The sequence below is a fragment of the Hordeum vulgare genome, chromosome 4H (genome assembly GCF_904849725.1).
Source record: "Hordeum vulgare subsp. vulgare chromosome 4H, MorexV3_pseudomolecules_assembly, whole genome shotgun sequence".
NCBI lineage: Eukaryota > Viridiplantae > Streptophyta > Magnoliopsida > Poales > Poaceae > Hordeum > Hordeum vulgare.
The window spans coordinates 590,454,282-590,479,320 of NC_058521.1; the positions used below are offsets into that span (position 1 = coordinate 590,454,282).

General features: G+C 42.1%; 3 protein-coding genes across 4 annotated transcripts; 2 read left to right on the forward strand and 1 right to left on the reverse strand.

Annotated features, from left to right (window-relative positions):
* Window positions 1–354: 354 nt before the first annotated feature.
* On the forward strand, window positions 355–4,469 carry LOC123449815. Its single transcript, XM_045127154.1, has 9 exons — window positions 355–697; window positions 791–843; window positions 1,339–1,398; window positions 1,871–1,948; window positions 2,258–2,387; window positions 2,627–2,679; window positions 3,431–3,595; window positions 3,689–3,997; window positions 4,080–4,469. The coding sequence occupies exons 1-8, from the start codon at window positions 400–402 to the stop codon at window positions 3,833–3,835; spliced, it is 984 nt and encodes a 327-aa protein (XP_044983089.1). The 5' UTR covers window positions 355–399; the 3' UTR covers window positions 3,836–3,997; window positions 4,080–4,469.
* Window positions 4,470–6,961: 2,492 nt separating this feature from the next.
* Window positions 6,962–13,742, forward strand: LOC123449816. Its single transcript, XM_045127155.1, has 8 exons — window positions 6,962–7,251; window positions 7,480–7,532; window positions 10,641–10,700; window positions 11,046–11,123; window positions 11,457–11,586; window positions 11,824–11,876; window positions 12,360–12,524; window positions 12,610–13,742. Exons 1-8 carry the CDS (start codon window positions 6,990–6,992, stop codon window positions 12,754–12,756), a joined length of 948 nt encoding a protein of 315 aa, XP_044983090.1. The 5' UTR covers window positions 6,962–6,989; the 3' UTR covers window positions 12,757–13,742.
* Window positions 13,743–15,549: 1,807 nt separating this feature from the next.
* On the reverse strand, window positions 15,550–19,229 carry LOC123449817. Of its 2 annotated transcripts, none has more exons than XM_045127157.1 (2): window positions 18,925–19,229; window positions 15,550–18,311 (listed from the first exon to the last, which is right to left on the reverse strand). In XM_045127157.1, the coding sequence occupies exon 2, from the start codon at window positions 18,172–18,174 to the stop codon at window positions 15,877–15,879; it is 2,298 nt and encodes a 765-aa protein (XP_044983092.1). In that variant the 5' UTR covers window positions 18,175–18,311; window positions 18,925–19,229; the 3' UTR covers window positions 15,550–15,876. The 2 variants fall into 2 exon arrangements, with proteins under 2 accessions (XP_044983092.1, XP_044983093.1); XM_045127158.1 differs by having other exon boundaries at window positions 18,898–19,195.
* Window positions 19,230–25,039: the final 5,810 nt, after the last annotated feature.

A 25,039-nucleotide genomic window follows, 5' to 3' on the forward strand; every position in this document is an offset into this window, starting at 1 on the left:
GAATGGGAGAAACCTTGCCATGAAACCTATAGACTAAAGGCAGATGCATCTTTCTTCGAGGATGGTTCGGGAGCGATGACAGCGATAGTGCGGAATTATGAGGGTAAGGCAACGACGGGTGTAGCTGAACCTTTTAACCCATGCAGAGAATGTTGTACGACGAAGACTTCAACTCATGAACCAGATTGGTTGTTCATGAAGTTTCTTTCATTATACTTTAACTTATTAAAATTACAATTATTTTTTATACGAAAATTACAAATATTTCGGTACCGAGGGAGTACTTAAGGATGAAATAAAAGTGCCAAGTGGCATTCCCTTAAAAAAAATTGTGTGTAACCCGTCATCTACATCAACGGCTAACAGCGAGCCGAGCCCCAGTTCTATCCAGCAGCAGCGATGCCCGCCACCATGCCGCTAACCTTGTCCCCGCCCCGCCTCCTCCACCACCACCACCACGGCCAGGCCAAGCTCCGGCAGCAACGCACCACCGCCCGCCTCGCGCTCCTCCCGCGCCGCGCCGCTCGGCTCCGCTGCGGCCCCGACGATGCCGCGGCCACAACCGCCGAGCCCGAGCAGCAGCCGGGGGAGGAGGAGGAGGAGTTCGTGCTCCTCGCCTCCAACCGCAGCGACTTCAACGAGGTCATCATGGTCATCGACTCGCCCTCCAACCGCTACCTCGTCCTCGACCCCAGCCGTAAGTATCAGTTCACGGGTTGCTCGGCAGACTATGATTGTGTTGGTTTCTAAATCTGAAGAACACAGTGCGTTCGACCTCTGTCTCGTGCAGGCAATGTCCACAGCATTCTCCCCAAGAAGAGCGCCTGGACCAATTCCTACTGGGTAGGTATCTGGACAGAATTTAGCTGAGCCGACATTTTGATTAATGCTCTATCATCCGTGCCATGGAGTATCTATGAGTACATAATTGTTACAAGCATAATATCGAGCACCTGGTAGGTGTTAGGACTTTTATGCTCGGTGCTGCCAGTAGGGCTGTTACCATTGGAAATGCACTCCAGTCTCAGTTTTTTTGCATGGGAACAAAAACGATGTTTTTATCCCACTGGAGTTTTTACATAGACGATGTTTTCATGGCCCGGAAATATGTTTTATCGCGCAGAAAAAATGTTTTAGTCAGCTTCCAACACTCTGCTCAATTGCTCATTGATGGTATCACCATTCCTCACCAGTTGACCATGGAATGTAAGGCCTTAATTTCTTAATGAAGGCATCATATTATTCTTTCACGTCTTGTATTTACATACCATTTTTTCATCTCAAAGCGACTACTGAATGCAAATTCTTATAACCCGTTTTGCTTTTGCTATCATTTAGGATGAGTTCGTCAGCCTACCTCCCGTTGTTCCACGTGGTCCTGTTGCACTTCTAGGTTTGGTAAACCCCTTCTCTGACATTTCTTAGCTATGCTCCTGTTCTTTGTAAGTCATTGCTATGTGAAGCTGCTTCAGTGCATGATAAGCAAACATCCTAGTATGCTTGGGGGGACTTGAGGAGGAGATGTTTAAGCACTACTTTAGCATTCCACCAGTTACAATGAGTCTGTGTTGAGTATTGTACTCCCTCCGTTCCTAAATATTCCTAGGTCTTTCTAGAGGTTCCACTACGAACTACATACGGATGTATATAGACATACTTTAGAGTGCAGATTCACTCATTTTGCTTCGTATGTAGTCCGTAGTGGGATCTCTGAGAAGACTTATATTTAGGAACGGAGGGAGTACATCACAATTCCTAGTAAGCACAGTAGGTGATCTGTTTAGACAAGCAACATAGCGTCATAGCGCTCCTTATTTAAATAATTAGCTCTTCCCACTCTTGCAGCTGTGATTTATTTCTTCTCTTTCAGGGTGCTGGGACAGCAGCACATATGATGCTAGAAGTTTGGCCCTGGATACAACTTATCGGATGGGAGATTGATCCGACGGTGAAAATTGATCTCGCTGTCCTTTCATTTGTTTACTGATCACATGACTTAAGTCTGCAGAATTTTTCTAATTTCGTCATACAGCAGTCTTGGAAACTTGTCGGAAGAACATTGATTTTTTGTAATGTTGGTTATGCTATTTCAAGCACACATTCATTACCAGTATTCTGTGACTGGTTATGCAATACCCATTCATGTTTTTCAGCCTTGTTTCTTGTGATTTATGCTTTTCCTAATCATACAGCCATCTGTTTATATTTTTATATTTTCTAACTGAAACCCCTGCAAAACTGTATCGTTTCATGACAGATAATTGAATTGTCGAGGGATTATTTTGGTATGTCCAATTTAGAGAAGACCACGGAATTAGGTGGTTCACTTTCGGTGCGTATAGGCGATGCGCTTTCCCCATCGGCTACAGTTGAAGGAGGATTTGCTGGTGAACATCTGATCTGATGCAAACATAATGCATGTTTCACTGCCTTATTGGAATTGAATTATGACATGCTCTCTAGTAAACAGTTTTTCAATAATTATCTGTAATAAATTGTAGACTCTGTGTTATTAGGTTAGAGTTTCGAATGCCTTTACTTAGCTTTTCAAAGCATTTAGAGTTTTCAGTTTAGGGAACTGACTTGCAAGAGTTTTAGCCTGACGGTACCTTGCTCATGCCTGCAGGCATTGTTGTTGATTTATTTGCTGATGGAAAAGTCTTACCTCAGCTACAAGAAGTAAATATCCCATGCCTTTTTAATTCATTTGTTATTATTCTCTATTTCTACCATGGCTAGTTTGTACTTTTCACTATATATATTTGTCTCGTGCTCCTTCCAGAACACATCAGAGTCATATTGTTGTATGGTCTACCATGCAGGAACCACCATAGCTCCACAACAAATATCTTTATGCTTACGAATTTGAACTGTTATCATGTTGTATTAATGAGTGCACAAACTAAGTTTGGTCTGGTATTTAATTTACCGACGTAGAAAATCTGACATAAAAATGCTTACACATCCCAAAGTAAATAGAGTACATGCAAATGCATAAAAGTGATCTAGGACCTCGAGAATACTCTGCTCTAGGGAGACACTAACAAAAATTAGCTACTTCTTGCAACCTTAGCAACTCTCGTGTTTCAGAAAACATTAGCGTGTTGTGTTCGAGGATACTCCGGCATAATGCTTATACCAAAACTAAATTATATAAAGCTATTCTTATGAAAAAGCGTACTTCTGAGATTTGTAAGTTCTTGAATACTGCTCCCTCCGTTCAAAATTTTTTGTCTTAGATTTGTCTAGATATGAATGTATCTAGTCACGTTTTAGTATTTAGACACATCCATTTCTAGACAAACCTAAGACAAGAATTTTGGGACGGAGGGAGTATATTTTTATGGACTATTTATTTACTTCATTTCAGCAAACTACATAGTACACTCTGATTCGCGCTGGGTTTAATGTAATGCCAACATTGTCACAGGCTGAAACTTGGTTAGAGATTGCAAAAAAGCTCATGCCAGATGGTCGAATCATGGTCAACTGCGGTGGAGCAGATACCCCCGTATCTCTTGCTGCTGACACGGGTGTTTCGTCTTGGGTCCAGAATCCTACAATCAAGGCTATGTGCTCTGCGTTCCCTGGGCAGGTAAGAGTAATAGTCACCAGACCCCTGAAACTCTATATTTTCGACCGTTGTTGCGAAATGATGTCCTGCTGATGATACAACCCTATATCGCAGCTAAACTGGAAGAGACTTTCGGAGAAGGAGAGTGTAAACTACGTCGCGTTGACGGGTCCCCTTCCAGACCTGGAGGAGTGGTCAACCTCGGTTCCGAGCGAGCTAAGCCCAAGAGTGAAACAATGGGTGCCTTGCAAGCTTGCGTGAGGATGTGTGTTTTCTTCTGGTGGTGCCTTTGCTTGCTTCTACTTCCTCTGTACCTAAATAATTGTAGTTGAGAAGAACTAGACTAGTTCTCTCCAACTACAATTATTTAGGAACGGAGGGAGTACAACTTTGTCTGTCTCCTCCCTCCACGGTCCTTTTAAGGCAAGTAGTTGCTGCAGCCAGTACATACCGTACACTTAATTATTTTGAATTATGTTAATTGTTGAATTGTTACTTGCTCAAGGTGTACATAAGGCCATCTGTCTGCATCTGAAGAAGTACCATATCTTATCAGCACTCACATGTGACATGTCCAAGGAAGGAATTGCGGTGGGGAAGGTTGTCTATCTGGCTCCCGAAGCTTGAAGAACAGTGAAGTGAAGACATGTCTGTTTAATGGAGTTGATCCTGAAACCGATCCGAGGGAAGATTGATGCGTGTAATCCTGAAACCGATCCGAGGGAAGATTGATGCGTGTAATCCTGAAACCGAGCCGAGGGAAGAACGCATAGCACTACAATTTTTGGCATGTCCTTTTGACCTGCTGTTGATTGCCATTCATCATTCCATGTCTTCATGGTGTCACAAAGTGCCAAGTTCAGTTGCTGATTAGTAAACGCGTGTTACATACATTTGTTCTCTTTTTTAGGTAACAACCTGTTATTTTCCTGCTGTTTACATGACCGATTCGTGTCGTGGCTGAGCTGAATCAAAGCCAGCCATGGTTTGCAGTCTTTTTCCAGTGTAATTCTGTAATGTTGTTGTTCAGCATCAGGTTCTTACACAGCTACATAATTGTTATACTCGCGGTGGCGCTTTGCAAGTCAGCCGTGAAGCATTACCTCGGCTACGACAAGTCAGCCGTGAAGCATTACCTCGGCTACGACGTGCGAGCTAGGATTAGGGGTAAGGTTCCTTGGTACGTAATCCTGTCGGTATGTTTGATGATACCGTCTCCGTTTGTGTGCATTGTGTTTGTGATGAACTGCCGCGTGATCTCAAACAAATTATTCCCGCGCAGATTTTTTTTTTTTTTGAATTAGCCAGGGCCGTCTAGGGGATCTGTTCCGACTGAAGCTTCTGCAACCCGGAAAACCAGTTTCGGAGGTACCGCAAGTTGGTTTTACGGTTTGGGAATTTTTAATGGATCTGCTATAGATGCTCCCCTTCTTAGCGACAGAAATTAGCAACTTCCTACTACCTCAACAAGGGGGAGGAGTAAGGTTAAGAGGACGCAATCGCAATTGCTATGCTAAACTACTTCACGCACGAAATATGATGGGAAGATCCTTTACACGAAATGGCCAATGCAGCAGCTTTGTGCATTTTGGTCCTTTACATGGATGACGGGGTATATATGCAGCGACGTCCATGTATCATGTGTGTTGACGTGCGTGTAGCAACGTTCATGGATATAAGGTGGGAGAGAGTGATTGTTGCTTCGACAGTTGTTTGATGCACGAGGTACCTACCTACCTACATGAATGAAACGGCTACACCCAGAACTAAACGCGTCACAGTTGTGGGCGAGCACATTGTTCGAAAGACGGATTAAACAACCGAACACGGCATGAAATACAGCAGCCAGCGCGAATCTTCAAGCATCGGAGCGGTCTAGATTTCAGGACTTTCTGGACCCGAGACCCAAATTGAATATCCACTTCGTCAAGCACCAAGAGAATGGTCCACAAAACTTGATAAAAGCCTAGTGTCACTCAGGTTTGAGAGAAGCACGCCTGTACAAGAGAACTATAGGTGATACAGGTCTCCTAGCTAGTTGGTATATATGTGGATGACTTGATTATCACAGGAACGAGCAGAGCTGAAATTGCAAAATTCAAGATGCAGATGAAGAAATTATTCAGCATGAGCGACATCGGATTGTTAACCTATTATTTGAGTATTGAGGTAATTAAAACAGAAAGATGGATGAATTCTCTTGTGCCAATCATCTTATGCAGCAAAAATATTAGAGAAGTGTGGGCTTGCTACTTGCAACCCGTCACAACCGATGGAGGCGAGGTTAAGGTTGAATAAATCAAGCAAGAGTCCTCTTGTTTTTTTTTCACAGTCAGCAAGAGTCCCCTTGTTGATAAGACATGCTGCGGCAGTGTAGCTAAAAGCCCTTCGATGTTGGTGAACACAAGACCATACATAGCTTATGCGGTAGAAATTGTGAGTGGCTACATGGAATTAAACACAAACTGAGAAACATATGGCTGCAGTTAAGCAAATCTTGTGGGCTTGCTACAATGAATTTTGGATGTCATTATCGGAGAAAGGGCTTGGAAAATTCTGGTCTTGTGGGCTATAGCTATAGTCACATGGTTGGGGACGTTGATGACCGAAGAGCACTACTGGCACTATATTTTTTCTTAGTCCAAATTTGGAAACTTGGGGGTCTCGGAAGCAAAATAGAATAGCATTGTCGTCATTTGAAGCGGAGTACATTGCTACTACTACGGCAGCTTGTCAAGGTATCTGGTTTGCACGCCTGCTTAATGAATTAAAAATCCAATCAGATGACAAGGTTACGCTGTAGGTGGACAACAAATCAGCAATTGTGTTATGCAAGAATCCGGTTTATCACGACAGTAACAAACACATCGACACAAGGTACCACTTCCTACGTGAGTGTGTGGAAGATGGTGAAATCGAGGTGGAGTACGTCACAACTAAAGATGATAAGTTAGCAGATATTCTCACACTGAACCCCCCTCGGCAGACCCCAAGTTCCTGAAAATAAATAAGTGAGCGAATGGGCACACAAAATATCAAAGATAGGCAACATGGTAAGGGCGTGAAATGTTGCAAATAATCATGTTGCCTGGCAATTTAGTGCATCTACCATGCATCGAACTGATTGCTGGAAATATCTAACATGCATGTCGGCAATGCACAAATATCTGGAGAGAAAAAAATATCCTCATATAGGACGTCGGCAGGGCTGCGTACCTTACCATTTAAGGTGGTTGGTTATATTGCTAAATAAAGTTGAGGTGTCATAGCATTAGCTTCTAGCACACGTGCAGCTCAACGTCACCTCCTATATAAGGACCTGAGCCCTTCAGCTGCAACCCAACCACTAAAGCAAAGTTACTACGTGCGTGACGTGAGCTAGTCGAGGCCCAGGTCTATCCGGCCGGCAGCAGCAATGCCGGCCACCATGCCGCTAACCTTCTCCCCGCCCCACCTCCTCCTCCTCCGCCGCCGCCAAGCCAAGGTCCAGCAGCCCCGCTCCACGGCCCGCCTCCCATGCCGGCTCCGCTGCGTCCCCGACGAGATCGCGGCGAAGCAGCAGCAAGGGGAAGAGGAGGAGGAGCTGGTGCTCCTCGCATCCTACCGCACCGACTTCAACGAGGTCATCATGGTCATCGACTCGCCCTCCAACCGCTACCTCGTCCTCGACCCCACTCGTACGTATATGCACCTAGGCATACGTTCGCCCTCGAACCGCTATATGTCATCTACTTTCTCTGTACCGGAATATAGGTCGTTGGAGTAGCTAAATAAGCATGGGTATCTTCAATTACGAGAGGAGCTACCTCGTCGTCTAATTGCCGAAGGAGGTAGTAGTAGAGGTTCATAGGACTATGATTTAGTTTGATTTGATAGCTTGCTGAGTGCTTGATTGTCTCGTGCAGGGAACGTCCACAGCATTCTCCCCAAGAAGAGCGCCTGGACCAATTCCTACTGGGTAGGTATCTAAAGTATAAACAGATCTTTTCTTAGGATAATCTAACGGAATTTAGATGAGCCGATATTTTGTTTACTGCTCGACATCCATCATCTGAGTACGTACGACGGTAGACCTGTTTTCTTTTCGGAAAGACGGTGTGTGTTTTTTATTTATTTATTTGGAATGACAAGACGGTGTGTAAATATATTTGCCTTGGCCGGTCATCTCTTACCTCGGGCCACATAATTAGGAAACGGCCCCATTTCCAAAAACAGTGGCCCCAAACCACATGGTCCAGGCCAGATAAGGAAACATATATAGCTAACGCGTTTTCTTTACTATTCTTGTTTTTAGCCATATACTCCATCCGTTTCTAAATACTACATCCGTCTCTAAATATAAGGCATTTTAAAGATTTTAATATGGACTACATACAGATGTATATAGACAAGTTTTAGAGTGTACATTCACTCATTTTGCTTCGTATGTAGTCTATATTAAAATCTTAAAATGTCTTATATTTACGAACGGTGGAAGTATATGTTTATTCTAAGATTTTAATATGAATTGCATAGAAAGCAAAATAAATGAATCCAAATTTTAAAATCATCTATATGCATTTATATGTAGTCCTTATTAAAAACTTTAAAAAGACTTATAATTAGGAAGGGGGAGTATTTTCCGCACGACATAAAAATATTGAACGATATTTGTGGATGGAGATTGGATTTCCTGGTTCGCTATAAATCAAACGGTTCAACCGGTTTTCACTAGTTTGGTGATGGGAATGGTCGTTATGCTTAAAAACCACTAAGGCTAGTTTTAGCTTTTCTCCTTTGATCTATGGTCCGGTTTGGTTTCTATGATATATATCAAGTACGTTAATGTTTCCTAATTGAAATGAACCAACGGAAGTCAATTTAAGAGACATTTATGTTCAAACTTTCTGCTGTTTTTGTTTTTTGTTTCAAAATTTCAAAGTGTACAACCCTACTCGAAAGGGGAATTTTGAGATTGACATAACGATATAGGTCGTGTAGCAATATCCCTCTCCATAAACCCTCAATATCCCTCTCCATTAACATGTTGAACGTATATATGTTGTGTCGTTAAAGTTAGGTCTCTTAGGGTTAGAGTTTGGTTCCCTCGCGATGGCATTGTGGTGGCTATGGTGGTGTCGTCTGAATCAAGCATAAGGTTTCTCTGGCTCTTGGTTCACCTCGTTCGTGACGGTCACATTGGCACTATAGAGGAGGTCGATGGATCATATGGTCTATTCTCGTAGAGTGTTCGATCTTGTCATGCCTTTGCGTTAAGTTCTAGTCCACCTTCTTCTTGTTTCTTTACCAACATCTTTCTAGTTCATAATAATTTCAATTATTTTTTCTGTTTGTACTAATCATCATGAATTATCAAAGATATGGAGGTGAATATAAGTTGAAAATTAGAGCCGATTTTTGTATTTTAAAAAGTTAGGGCCTTTTTGAATATTTTTAAAATGATACATCGTTGCATTTTATGCAGTCTCAAAACAGATGAAATACCATCCTCGGACCATTCCAAATCAGTTTGACCAGCGTTGTGCATGTTGCATCCACATGATTTGAACTCACAACCTCACTACTAGAATCGTGTTTTGTCCCGTTTCAATTCTTCGTCAAGTGCATTTTGTCGGACACTCGGCAAACTTCTGTCTGGCGAGTTTGATTCAAAATTAGACTCGGCGGTAGTAAGGAACTCAGCGGAACAGTGGCTTTTGCCAGATTCTGATGGAAAACGACTCAGAGAACAAAACAAACTCAGCAGACTCAAAAATTCGACGAAATATGGCAATGGGTAAAGACGATGTGCCACGCGGCCTGTCCCTTTTTGATAGTATACTGCCGAGTGTAGAACTCGGCAATCATTTTGCCCAATCGGTTTGATGACCAATTCGGTGGATACTTTGCACTGGACAATGTTTGCTGCTACGTGAACTATTTCTAAGTCCAGTCAAATTGACTACCTTTATTTTCATAAAAAAATGAGATCTAGCAGGCATATTTAGGATATGCCTCTACTATGATCACTTAATAATCACTTAATCATGTTTTTTTCTTAATTTTGGTTGGTCAAGGTTTGCCGAGTTTGTGCACGCAAAACTCAGCAAAGAGCTGTCCACATGGCAATTTCGTTAACGGCACGTCGAGTCTGACGGTGTGGTTCGCCGAGTTTTTTTTAGCTGGAACTCGAGAAACATTTTTTATATATATTTACTAAGTTCGCGATAGAAAGCACTCAACAGTAGTAATGATTGCCGGAGGCTGTCCAGGTGAGTGTCTTGCGCTGAGTTTGGAACTCCATAAATAGTTCGTCGAATTTAATATGTGCTCCGTCGAGTTTCATTGAAAACTCGACAATAATGACGATTCTAGTAGTGCCTAACCAAAGGCTCAATACTGGAAGAGCATGCTTCGAACGTATTTCCTGCAGTTTTAGTTGTACAGGGGTTGTCAGTTACTTCGTACAGCACACATTTTCCGAGAGGATGGCAGTTTTGAGTTTTGATTCCAGAAAATTTCATGTTGTTCTAAGTAAACTGCAACCCTCCGACCAACTAAAATTGTCATCAAAATGTTTGAAAATGTTACCCCAGCCCGGCGAACGCTGAACGGTCGTCGGATAAGAGGGTCCATAGACAAAGCATGCTAACCGATATATATGAATACACAATTGTTATAAGCATATTACGGAGCACCTAGTAGGCTGTAGGCATTAGGAATTTATGATCAATGCTTCCAGTAGGTTTGTTACTCTATTAGAGTTATAAATGTACCCAAATCTTAGTTTTCGGTGTGACAACGGAAAAGATGTCTTTACCACGCATGATTTGTTACATAGAACCATCGCACGGAAAATATGTTTTATCACGCAGAAAATGTTTCAATCAGCTTCGAACACTGATCATTGCTGGCATCATCATTCATCGCCAATTGGCCATGCAATGCAAGGGCTTAATTTCTTAATGAAGGCATCATATATATTATTCTTTCACCGCTTGTATCTACATAGTACTACCATTTTTTCCCTCATAGTGTCTACTGAATGTAAATTCTTATAACCCGTTTTGCTTTTGCTATCATTCAGGATGAGTGCGTCAGCCTACCTACCGTTGTTCCACGCGGTCCTGTTGCAATTCTAGGTTTGGTAAATCCATTCTCTGACATTTCTTAGTCACGCTCATGTTCTATACACGCCATTATTTCTGCAAAGCGAAAGTGAATTTGTGAGCTCAGGCTCACATGATCTCGGATGAACAATAAAATCTAAAAAAAATAGCAAAGAAAATCTGCTGTTTTACGCACTACTTTAATATTCAACCAGTTGCAACGAGTTTGTACAGAGTATTGTAGAGTAGATCACAATTCCTAGTAAGAGCATTAGGTGATCTACTTATACAAGCAACCGTCATAGCGCTCCTTATTTAAATATAATTGGCTATTCACATCTCTTGCAGATGTGATTCATTTCTTCTCTACATGCTTCTTTCAGGGTGCTGGTACAGCAGCACATATGATGCTAGAAGTTTGGCCTTGGATACAACTTATCGGATGGGAGATAGATCCGACGGTGAAAACTGTTATCACTGTCCTTTCATTTGTTTAATGATCACATGACTGAATGTCTAGAGAATTTTACCAATTTCAGTTATACGGTAGTCTTGGAAACTGCTCAGAAGCGCATTAATTTTTTGTAATGTTTTTTTGTGCTTTTTTTGGGTAATGTTGGTTTATGCTATTTCAAGAAAACATCCGTTGCCATTATTCTGTGATTGGTTATGCAACTACAACTATCCATGTTTTTCAACCTTGTTTTTTGTGTTTTATGCTTTTCCTGGTCATACAGACATCTATTTATATTTTCATAACTGAAAACCCTGAAAATTTTATCGTTTCATGACAGGTAATTGAATTGTCGAGGGATTATTTTGGTATGTCCACTTTAGAGAAGACCACGGAACTAGGTGGTTCACTTTCAGTGCATATTGGCGATGCACTTTCCCCATCGGCTACAGTTGAAGGAGGATTTGCTGGTGAACATTTTATCTGATGCAAACATAATGCATGCATTTTTTTAGACTGCCTTCTTGGAATTTAATTGTGTCAAGCTCTCTAGTAATAAGTTTTCAATGATTATCTCTAGTAAATTTATACTCTTTGTGATACAATTGGTGATAGAATACATATAATTGGCTTTTCAGAGGCTTTAAAGTTTTTAGTTTCGGGAACTGACTTGCTCGTGTGTGACGGTACCTAGCTCATGTCTGCAGGTATCGTTGTTGATTTATTTGCTCATGGAGAAGTCTTACCTCAGCTACAGGAAGTAAATATCGCCCTTGACATTCCTTTTTAAGTTCATTTGTAATTATTCTGTATTTCTACCAATGGTGGCATTTGGAGTTCATACTTTTCAGTATTATCTTTGTCTCGTGCTCCTTGCACAACACAACAGGGTCATATGGTGGTATGGTATGCATGTGTGAGTCACCATAGCTCCTCCACAAATATCTTCATGGTGGTTACAAATTTGAACTGTTAGCATGGTACGGTGTATAAATGAATGCTCATACTCAGTTCGGTCTCATATGTAATTTACTGGCATTGAAAAACTGACGTAAGAAAACTAAAACTTATACATTCCAAAATGAATGCAAAGCGTTTCCCATGAGTACATGAAGATTTTGCATGTTTCTACAAACAGCACATCCGAGATTTGTAAATTGATGAATGGCACTTTTACGGAGTATCTACTTCATTTCGACAAACTTCCGCTGGCTTTAACGTGATGCTAACATTGTTGCTACAGGCTGAAACTTGGTTAGGGATTGCGAAAAAGCTGATGCCGGATGGTCGAATCATGGTCAACTGCGGGGGAGCAGATACCGCCGTATCTCTTGCCGCCGACACGGGTGTTTCTTCCTGGGTGCAGAACCCTACCATCAAGGCTCTATGCTCTGCATTCCCTGGGAAGGTAAGAGTAATAGTTACCGCACCGCCGAAACTCTACATTTTCCACCGCTGGTGCGCAATGATGTCCTGCTGATGATACGACCCAGCTAAACTGGAAGAGGCTTTCGGAGAAGGAGAGCGTAAACTACGTGGCGCTGACGGGTCCCCTTCCGGACCTGGAGGAGTGGTCAACCTCGGTTCCGAGCGAGTTGAGCACGAGGGTGAAACAATGGGTGCCCTGTGAGCTCGCGTGAGGACATACGTTTCAGCGCTTGCGCCTTGCTTGCTGTAACAGACAGCAGGTACCATGCCGTTGAGCATCCTTGATCATTCCGTGCACCAATTCATCATGAGCCCATCTGAACCATTGAATTGTGTTAATAGCTCACTTGCTACTTGTTGAAGGTGTACTTGAGGCCATCGATCTGCATTTGAAGAAGTACCATATCTGTGAGCACTCGCATGTCCAAGGAAGAAGGTGATGTTCCTCAAGTTTGAAGAACAGCGGAGGCGATGCGGCTGATCCTCAAATCGAGCTGGGGCGACGAACCGCGCTACAATTCATTGCTGACCTGCTGTTAATTCACATTCACCATCTCCATGTCTTTGCAGTGTCCAAAGTGGCAAAGTCCATTTGTTTTGTCTGAGCAGCCGTTGTCCAATGGCTTCTGCAGGCAACCGATGTTCGTTGGCATCTGCCAGTGCAATTTGTAGTTGTCTTTGCCAGTGCATGCCAGTGCAGTTTGTAGTTGTGGCTTCAGATTCTTCCACGGCTGTCCTTGTTTGTTTGACACAAAAACTGAGAGCAAAACAAATCCCAAATAAACAAGTGAGAGCAATGCCTAGGATCTGTTTTCTGACACATGCTAGCCAATTCGTTCAATCACATCTCAGACCTCGCCATTCCCATTAGGATGGATGGATACTCCTTTCGGCTTTGTTCGGTTGAAAGGGATTTAGAAGGGGTTTGATACGGATTGAGATGGATATAATCCCCTACAAGTCAAAATCCACCCCAATCTCCTTCAATCCTCTTAAGAAGAGGTGTAACCGAACGAGGCCTTCACGGTTTTCGGCAACCGGAAAGGAATAAATGAAAAAGATTAAATCAGTGCTGACTGACCGGCCCGTGTCAGCCAGGTCAACTCCCGCAGTCAAGGGCGCAAGGGCAGCCCATTCCAACATTCTGCAAGATTGGTTAGACCTGCACTCGGGGAACCGATATGTTCTGACAGGGGTTCACGTCGTCGCATTGTTCATGTCGTGCTCGGGCCGGGGATGTGACGCCAATTGTGTGAGCTCGCCATCAGCCTCACCATGTTGTTGAGTCCAAGAAGGAAACGGGTAGTCCTGCTCTGTTGCCATCAAAATAGATGCTGATTTAGTTATACCCGCCTAAACTCTAATTGACAGTAAATTGTCCATGTAGGTCATACGAAATACTCCTATATGGTAACTGGCATGTTACAAACACTTTGTAAGCACACAAGGTTTTCAAACCAAATTTTAGTTTAATTGCTCACTAATTCCCGCACCTCTAGTACAAGGCACTGTAAGACATGACCTTTAAGCAAGACAGACAAAAGACACGTGGCACCATTACCGCAATATGCTGCCTAGGAAATATCTGCAGTGCCCGTCAAAGTCCGCACTAGACCAAGCACAAGCGCACGCACGCGTTCATCTCGACTTTAGGTAAAGGAAATGTGATGCAAGTTCCTATGTTCTTTACTTTACGACAGAGATTCTTTCCTGGTGATATGGACCTAAAGGCTATTTCACCAATGGCTCTTAATGCCAATTTGATTACTATTCAAATATTCTTCGAGTAAAGTTAAGGGGAATTTGCCAAAAAGGACATATTACGGTATCTTCTATAATAAAAATTATAGGACCCTGATAAGTGCCGAACGTCAGGTACGAGCACATGGCAACTCCGAAAGATTTCGATGGCAAGTTTAGTTACGCGAGGATGGCAACTTTCATGCTTCAGTTTATTTTTGACAGGAACTTGCAGTGTGTCGCTGGAATTTGTCATCCTTGCGTGACAGGAATTGCCATCGGAAAACGTCAGGGCCGGAGTGCCACGCACCTGACGTGTGACACTTACCGTTTGGGAAAATATATAGGCTAGTTCAGCAGACACACTAAATTATTACATGTTCGAAGGGATGATATTTTTACTAATGAAATAGATGCGGCTACACCAAGCCAGTCAACACAGAAAGTTTTCCTCTAAGTCTAATAGGAAAAGTAGTTCTAGTGGAAGTTTCGTATCAACGATATACATCTCATACAGAAACACAATAGCGAAAGTATATTTAAAGACAAATAAATCAGAAGAAAAGCAAATAATACTGCAGGAAGATGGGACAAAGATGACAGTTGGTACCTTAATTTTTCCTGGGGTCAATTATGGTAGGAAACAATTTTGCTCCACTTAGCCATGCCAGGTCACTCACTGTCAACTAAGGTCGAACCTTGCTTCGTTCCTCAGTTCCACAACCACAATGACGCCTCAGGATTGAACCATGCTTGATTGCTCACACTCCACAAGCGTGCATCATCCATCAGGCTCACCTAGTAACTGGTTCTGCCTTCAATTGCTGCCAGATACTTCCTTTTTTTTGGAACCAAGAGACACCGCTGTGAGGTCCAGAAAAGGCAATCTGCGCATAATAAGCTATGCAATCTAATGTACATGTTTTGCCCGGAAAAAAGGTTGTAGGTAAGCATTACGTAGACAGTCCGCATACCTGAAAATAAACAGCTGATATTCTGCAAAGAACTTTCTTCATATGTCCAAACATTAATGCCATTCAGGATTTGGTTAACAGTGAAAGAATTAAAAAAAAAAAACTCCAGAAAAGGTAAAAGCTTCGCTGACAACAAGGACAAAAGAATAATACACTGTTCGGCCACACATATTAGTACTACTGGTGAACTCTACAGTTCACCAGTAACAACCTGAACGAGTATGTTGGAGCACCGCCCCGAACCATCCATAAATGTAACCTAGTAAGTTGTATGTTGAGCAAGGAACCAAATAATATAGCAAAACCTTCATTCCAAGAGATAAGAAAGCATATTGTAGCAGTATCGGTAATTCCAAGTATCTGTGACATACAAAATGACTATGTCTCTAACTCACATTATCAGCATCACTGTTTAAGTTTTGAGATGACAAGACACATGCCCAGATGCCATACAAGATGATTTAGGAATGGCTAGCCCCAGACCAACAACTGTATACAAAGGTGATTGTCAAAGTGGTAGAGGCTAGGAAACTATAGAAACTAGCAAATGTCAACAAATATTTGATTCAAAACGGCAGGTCAACAAAGGCATAAATGAGTCAGCATCAACTTTTTTACTCAGCATTTAGAAGTTCCCTCTGCCTCCTTCACAGTTTCTGTGATCCCCTGAAGAAGTTCTTTAGAGATAGCAGCTGGATCTACCTCATAGCTATCTTTGGGGACATTTGGAGCTTCTTCCCCTGACATCCTGTAAAAGGGAACCTGATGTGAAAACCGAAACATCTCTCCTTTTGGAATCCTCTTGATGACATCCTGATCCTGATGACGCTGGAAAACTGTTCGAAATCCAGTGAGCTTAATCAAGGGAATGACAGAAATTCCATTATCTTCATCATAATCATCCTGTACCTCAACCAGATCATAAACATGAAGCACATTATCAGGAGTACCTCCATTCCAATGAGGGGACCAATTTCGGTACAAAGCCCAGATATCGCCTTTCTGCGGATAAATTTTGACCACCCCACGTGGACCTTTCTCCCATTTAATCTGGTGAGAGAACATGTTGATTATATCTACAGTTTCATATCTACCAATCCTGAAATCACCGCATGTCTTTATGAAGCCGGAAGAAGCCCAATTCAATGGTCCAAATTCACTATTTGTCCTCGATGCGAGATAACTTATTTTGACCTTAAATGGATTCAAGGAGATAACTTTCTGAATATATGCATAATAACGAGGCATGCCATCTTCGTCATCATATGAAGCCCAAATTTGATCACTCTGAAAAGATTCCTCAGTACGATCCTTGTCAAAATCATGGAAATCAGGATCAGGAACAGTATAGGAGAAAGTGCTGTCATCTTCATTTTCAGCATCTGCACTATTAGCAGAACCATTCTCCTCTGGATCAGCGCAGACATCTTTGTTTGTAGTAGAATCATCTGACGCAAGAGTTTCATTACCCTCAACATGTTCGTTAACCACATGTTTCTCGCTTGCTTTTCCATTAACTGTAACTTGGAGTGGTTTACTTCTTATCTCCTTTAGCTTCTCCCTCAAATCGCTCTTCATCTTGTCAATCAAAATGTTCCTAATATCCTTCTTAGAGAAAGTCCTAGTTACACTCATCCGAGTAGAAGGCCTAGGTCTCCAATTGGGTATCACACCATTAGCACCTTGAAACTCAAAGGCTCCACTGTTGGTTGAAAATGGTATAGTTCCACCTGGAGTTCCAACATAATTGGCCCATGGACCTGAGAGAATGGAGGAAGAACCAACTCCAGCATCTATACCCACAGTTTTCATCTTCTTTCCAGATGCAACATCACCCATTCTATGGTTAACATTCTCGGACACATTTGCTTTCCTTTTTAGAGCATTGTGCTTCTTCTGAAGAGCTTCTTCCCTTCTTGCTGCAGCTTGTGCCTCCTCCCTCTCTCTCTTCACTTTCTCATACGTCTGATGAACCATATTAGCAGCTTGAGTGCCAGCAGCGGATGATGCAGTAGCACTAGCTGGACCAGCTGTCCTTGAGAACAGACCCCACTGAAACTTTCTGCCAGCGCTTGCATCTTCAGTTGCACCGCGGATGTTTGAATCACGTACTGCCTGAACAATCTCAGTTGGTGGCATCGGCACCTCTTTAGCAATGAATGGCTCGCGGCAGCTAGGGCAAAGCAGATTGCGATTTAAATACTCTCTGAGGTATTCAAAATTCATCTTGCATTTGTTGCATGAGGTCCAAAATGTAGGTTGTGCTGCTGGAGGTGGAGCTGGAGCAGCAGCCTGATGGCGAGGAAGCGGGCGCTGTGGGGGTGGGGGTGGAGGCGGGCGCTGTGGGGGTGGAGGCGGGGGCGGGTGCTGACGCACTGCAGATGTTGCTGATCCTGTCTTTTCCTTGTTTGCACTTGCCTTGGAAGCGGGTGCTTTGGCTGCGAAATGTTCAAAGCCATTGGCTGCACATGGAGCTGCACTTGTCTTATTTGATTGAGATCTCTTCTGTTGCATTACAATCAATTTCCTTTTTTGGTCAAACAGCGCTCTCTTGGTTTTGTCGGACAGCACGGTCCATGCCTCTTGAACCATCTGGAAAGCACCCTCAGCACCCACTGACTTGTTCTTGTCGGGATGGAGCTGAAGCAGTAACTTCCTGTACTGCTTCTTCAGAGTTTCATCGTCTGCCGACGTGTCCACAGAAAGGATAGAGTACCAGTCCTTCTCGCCAGCAATCTTCACCTCCGAAGTAAGGTAAACATCCAAGGTAGTGATCATCTGCACAATACCTTCGAGATCCGGAAAGAGAGCCTTGGCCTTAAGGGCGAATTTCTTGGCCCCCTGCAGGTCCCTGGATTGGAACTTCCTCTCTGCAATTTCCTTCGCCCTAAGGGCCTCATCCTTGTTGCACTCCATTCCGTCAAAGCTCAAAAAAGTACAAACAGCAGCCACGCCCTCGCTACCGATTCGAGAGAAATATCAGACAACGGAGCACCACAACACCTTCCACCAATCAGCGCTGAGAGTGTGACCAAACAGGTACCTTCCAAGCCCTGCCCAAAAGGAAACAAATGTTACCAAAAATCATATAGTATACAACTAATTGCAGCATAAAGATTTTCTGACAAATTCACCCTCTCCATCATGACAGGAATTGTAACTACACAAAACCCAAACAACGCCCTAGGGTGCATGAACAACACACAGAAATACTAAGGATCAACTGAAGATACTGCCTCCGATCCAAATTAACTGACACAGCTCTCCGATCCAAATTAATTGACACAGATCTAGTACAATACTAGAGCTGCGTCAATTAATTTGAATCGGAGAGAGTACATAATTCTGGTATAATTACAGCCAGCCGGGTGAATGACTAGTATTGTAACTACAACCAACTCAAAAAATGCCCTAGTGCCCAATGAGTGACAGCGGTGGATCTAGATGCTGCGCCGTCCCCTAGTGGGAATGAACTAGGAGAATCGCTGGATGAAAACAGCCATCTTATGCCCTCGTATTCGGTTTGCACTTGTATTCTAGCAGGCACTTGCAATTTTAGTTCAAAAGAAAGCATCAAATCCGACAATTTGCCATGATATTCCAACAATTGTATAAACAGCTCATCAACAGGAAACTAACTAGCACTGCGGAGCGCCGAATCTGCACCTATTCACACCGAGACAGAAGGAATCTGCAGACGCTGAAGAGGCCCGTCGCTCTGGATGGGTATGGCGGCGGCGGTGGCGGCGGGGAAGCACGGAAAGGGTAGAACGCCGCGCCAGCGCCAGCGGCGGAGAAGCGAGATGGGGAGGCGCCCGCGACAGATACCGGGCGCGGGGGGGAGAAGCGAAGGGGATGGAGAGGTGGCAGCGTCGGGGAAGCAAAGGACGGAGAGGCGGCGGGGGCGTCGACGGCGGCCTCGCCACGGCCCGGCGGCGGCGGCGGCGAGGAAGCACGGGACGAGCCCCGTGTTTATACCAAGGGAGAAAATGGGGTCGGGGAACAGTGTTTTGTCTTTTGAGATTTGATTTTGGCTGGATTTCGACGATTTGCCTTCGTTTACTTTGCAGCATATATATATTGCCCTAGCTTTTCTTCTCAATTGTTCCTCTCGATTTAGCGTGTAAAGACGAAAATGCCCTTTCCCTTGTTTTTGCCCTAGGTCTTCTCGACGGGTCCACACGTAAAGACCAAAATGCCCTTGTCCTCTTTTCGCCCTAGCCTTTATCGCCGTCAGGTTCACATGCAAAGACGGAAATGCCCTTGCCCTCGATTTTGCCCTAACTTTCTTCGGGGTTGTATGCAAAGACCAAAATGCCCTTGTCCTCGATTTTGCCCTTGTCCTCGATTTTGCCCTAGCTTTCTTCGGGGTTGTATGCAAAGACCAAAATGCCCTTGCCCTATCACATCTCTCTCACACCGTGTCAACTACTCCCTCCATTCCTAAATATAAGTATTTCTATAGATTTCACTAGCGATTATATACGAAGCAAAATGAATGAATCTATACTCTAAAATATGTCTATATACATTTGTATGTAGTTCGCTAGTAGAACCTCTGAAAAGACTTATATTTAGAAATTGGGAGTATATAACATTGGCGGCCTTAGTGTGTTGAAATATAGACAAGCTTTAGGCCCATTAACATTTTTGAAAAAGTCTCTAAAAGCCCATGTGGGTGTCGTGAATAGGTGGTGGAAAGTTTAGCACTACGCCGACACTGAAGAAAGCTTTGGAGCCTTGTTGAAATATAGATGGGCCATAAAACAATTTCAAGGAAATTCTCTAAACGCTCGTGTGAGTATCGTGACTAGGGAGTGGGAAGTTTAGTACTTCCTCGGGATTGAAAGAAGCTTTGGACCTCCTTCTTAAAAGGGATTTTCTTTCACATGTTGTGATGGCATGAGAAGAAGAGTGGTTCCTACGTGCTCCTACTCCGTCGTCCGCCACGCCTCGCGACGTCGTGTTTGGCGAACGAGCCGAGGTCAGACCGATTTCATGTTTGCATTTAATTTTTTTGGTGGTGAAAAAATAATTATTTGTTGATTTATTACTATTTGTTAACAGACACCCTATGAATCGGAATGCGTGATCGTGGATTGTTGCCAACGTGGGCATGGGTCCAATGCATGTCTCCCTACCACGACGGTTTGTAAATTGGAGACATCAGTAACCCTATCTGTCACCTAGATCATATCCCATTTGCCTCCTCGCGCACAACCAACCGTCGTTTCACTCGTTGTTGTTGCTTTTGGCAATCCCACCTCGCCTGTCACATGCATGACTATACGGGAAAGCAAGCTTTTGGACCCTTATCCTTTGTTAACCTCACTTGAAGAAGGGTGATTAGGTTTTTGGAGATGGTCTTATATGCGACTCTCACCGATGATCATCTTTGTCTGCTACTTCGATCACGTCTCATCATCGTCGACAACATCATGAGTCAGACCGGGGCCGAGAAAAAGGTTGCCGAGGATATTGTCATCGCTGCGACTATGGCTTGACTGATTGGAGGGCATGATTGGCTCATCCCCCTCATGTTTATGTTTGTTGGACGTACTAGATGATTACAAGATGTATCTACAACATACACGTAGTACGTGCTTGCATGGTAAAATATCAATATAAGTAACAATGACAGTATTAAACTTATACTGATGAAAGATCAGTATAAGTTTAATATTATCATTCTTATGTTCATAACTTATTTATGATTAAATCAATAAAAAGTCGCTAGCTTTTCCAACATAGCCATCATCATGTCTAAATGTCAATTTCACATGTTTCCCCTTTTGATCCCTTCCCATTGTGAGTTATGCTCAATGCTCTAATCCTTTTATTGATATTGTAGTAAAGCATGGATGTTATCTTCCAAGATAGTAATTTGGTTTACACGTAGCTTTCTTGGCCTTTGTTTTATGGTTGGAAGATATCTCAGAGCCGAGTCTTAGAGCATCTCTAGTAGTACCTTCAAACCCTTAAATCTTTAAAAATAGCTGTTTTTTTACAGTTTGCGAGCAAAAAAACGCGTAGACTAGAACCCCTTAACCCTCAAAACCTTAAAAAAAGGATCCAACCCTCAAACCCTCTCTCGACCTGTAGAAGTGAGGGTTGGGGAGCAAAATCTACCCCAAACCTTCAAACCGTTCCATCCTAGCGCGGGAGGGAAATTTCCCATCCCAACTACCTCCAACGCCCACGTCGACCGCCTCTCCGACCGCCACTCCCGCCGTCCCGCCCCCGGACGCCTCCCGAGACGCCGCCGCTGCCGCCCGCCTCGGCCTCCCAGCCGCCGCCTCCGCCTCCCGCCCGCCTCGACCTCCCCAGCCGCCGTTCACCTCGGCCTCCCCGTCCGTCGCCCGCCTCCGCCTCGACCTCCCCGGCCGCCTCCGCCACCCCCCGCGCCCTCCGCCTCCCGCAGCAAGAGGCCGCCCGAGCTCTCCTCGCCGATCCGCAGTAATATTCCGTTATAAGGGTTGGGTTTGAGGGTTCTAGTCTTTGCCCCTGTTTTTCAACCCTTAAAAGTGTCAAAAATGGCCAATTCTCAACCCTTAAAACTGGTTTTAGATTTAAGGGTTTGAGGGTTCTACTAGAGATGCTCTTAGGTACTTTTATCTTTATAAGTTAGGATAATGACCATACATTGCAACGGGATATAAATATTCTATTATGTTGGTTTGTAATTTACTTGACCATATTTACCGCGATCCTGTAAATAAGTGTTTATCGAACCATATGTGTAATTTACCTTTTATTTTGATGATAAGTCTGAAAAATAAATTAAAGTGGAATTAATTTAGAAGGTAAGTAAATTAAGGTGACTAATTATTATATGAGGCATGTGGGTTGGGAAAGAAAATTATCTGGGTGTCACAACGGGGGTATTAACATTCTAATAAATTAGCGTGTGACTATACGTCTATTATTACATTGATGCGCTAAAATGTTACCAATTTATTGTATGCAATCGCCATGATTTACCTACCATGTTATTGCTCATCACTTTTTTGTAAGAATTTATTGACTTACCAAAGATTATATTTATTTATTTTGGTAGGTTAATGAAACATGGGACATTTGATTCCATTTCAGAGAAAAACGACGAAAGAAAATTCGAAGGTGGGAAGAAAAAATCAAAGAGAAGAAGGGAAGAGGGCGACATGTATAAGGAGGTTGGACAAAGGAGAGGTGAAATGAAAACCTTGCATTTTTAAGTGATAGAGATAAATAGATAATTGTTCATGTGTTGTTATATGGTAGCATGTGATTTACCTACCATTATTAATATGATTGTTCAAAAACCAAATTTTATTTGACAAAAAATTACTTGGTAAGTTCTCATTGGCTTACCAAAGTTTTTTTGAAAGTCAATAAGTGATAGGGCTGTTGCGCCGATTTTCAAGAAAAACTAGCAAAAAAAACACAAAGCAACAAGAAAAAAACCAAAATGGTGATGAGGAAACATTTTACCTAAATGATAACACCCACACGTGTGACACGAGGAAACATGGTCCACACGTCTCTGTAATCATTCATCTTGCCCCATTAAACATACATCAGCGGAATCTTTTTGTTTTTTTATATTTGAAAATATTTTATATCTTAAATAAAAAAACCAATTAAAAATCTATTTTCACCATTAAAACCATCTTGACGAGATCTTTAAAACTAGATCCCATATTGATATGTTTCGACGATTTTTTTGGGCTACAAGTTACCATATTTTACACTGAAGTTGCCATAGAGTTTTCAATAAAGTTGTCACGACATGTTTCATCTAGTTTTTTCTTCTAGATTTAAATCTATCATTATATTTCAACTACTTTTTACGGTAATATTTATTAATTGGCCATGACAGATTTTAGTAATTAACCACGACAAATTTAATTCATGGATCATGGCAACTTTTGGTAATTCATGATGGTAAATTGAATTTACAACTCATGGCAAATTTAGTATTTTGACCATGGCAAATTTAGTATTTTGACCATGACAATTCTAGTATTTTGAACATGAAAAAAAAATTGTATGAACCACGACAAAATTTAGCGCATCTATCATGGCAAATTTAAGTAATTCACCATGACAATTTTAATTTATGGTTCATGGCAAATTTGAGCAAGTGATCATGCATTACTAAAATAACTGACAACATATTTATTTTTTACTTATGAACCGTGTCAAAATTATTTCATAGATCATGACAAATTATACTAATTCATCATGGCAAGTTTAGTTTGTTAATTTCATTTTTTATAACATGTCAAAGTTTATTTTAAACGTAGAAGGAAAAGAGTTTGAAATATATCATAACAACTTCAGAGTAGTGATGATGTCAATTTATGTGCAATAGACATGAGAACTTTTAGCCCAAATAAAAATTGTCGAAACATATCAATATGAGATCTAGTTCCAAAGATCTCGTCACGACGGATTTAAAGGTGAAAACGGTTTTTCAATTAGATTTTTTATTTAAAAGATAAAATATTTTAAAAAATAAAAAACAAAAGATTCATGTTGACATCATCAGTTTCGTCACTTGTGAATGCATGCGGTGACATGACATAACATATGATGATTGATTGTGTGGGTTGTTGTTGTTTCTATCATATGTGTGGGCGTTATCGAGACCCACATCTTAAGGGTTTGACGAACGAGAAGTGGACCGACTCGCACCCTTACGTCTTTTTAAATGTAAGAGATGTGAAAACTTATGCGAACTTAGTGTACTTTACAACTATTCCATATTACACATAAGTTTTAGGTATTTATGATTACAAAAATACACTTCAAGCTCATCTAGTTAGGCATGATTCTTTTAAAGCAATACATTTAAAAAAAAATAAGTTTTTTGGTAATAGAAGGTGCTCAAGTGTTCTCTATGCGTGTAAGTTTTCGATGAAATAACATTCCAAGAGTTCTAGAAAAAAAACTAATGCTCCAAATTGTCCATTTTTCGTAGTTGGATTTTTGTTGTAACTCCTCAGATCTTATCTCTCTATAAAAAAATGCACGTACCTAAAACACTTGAGCATCTTCATTGTCAAAAAAATATGTTCTTTTTCATACTCTTTTTGAATTTATAGTTCATGCCATGAGCATATGAGCTCATAATTAGAAAATGGTTTTCCTTATTTTGTCTTTATCTTTCTTAGCTTGTCCGCAACTATGTAGCAAAAAGTATAACATAGCTTGTGGTTCGACTTTACACGAAAACAACATCCTAAACACCAAATACCTCTACCAAAATTCCAACCAATTCCTAAGACCCAGCCTTATCACTTATTGGCCACACGAGCAAAATGAACACAACATAAGGCGTTTGTCGCCTGAGAAATGAGGAGGCATCCGATGCAAACCAGGTTACATTAAAAACTTCATAACGGGGAAACCGTGTTTGAATATTTTGAGAAATTGTTTTAAAAAGGTGTTTCGGAAAGAAGTGGACCGATAAACACGCGAAGTTAGAAGTTCAAACTCATGTGCACTTGAGAGGTAATAGGAGAAAAAGAATTGTTACAAACAATGCATGAATTGCCGCGTTGTACCGTTTTATCGCTCATCGTCCTTGAACCGACTTTGATCCCGAAATTTGAATCTTTACGTGCTTGTGGAACATCACCTCCTCAAATTCACTCCCCTTTTTTGTGTGTAGAAAATGTAGATGATTGTAATATACTGTAATTCGAGTTGGTTTTTATCGGTTTTCGCCGGATTTCTTGAAACGGAAAAGAAAAAAAAAACCGTAGGCGTCTGTTAGCAGCAAAAGGCGGTGGCGCAG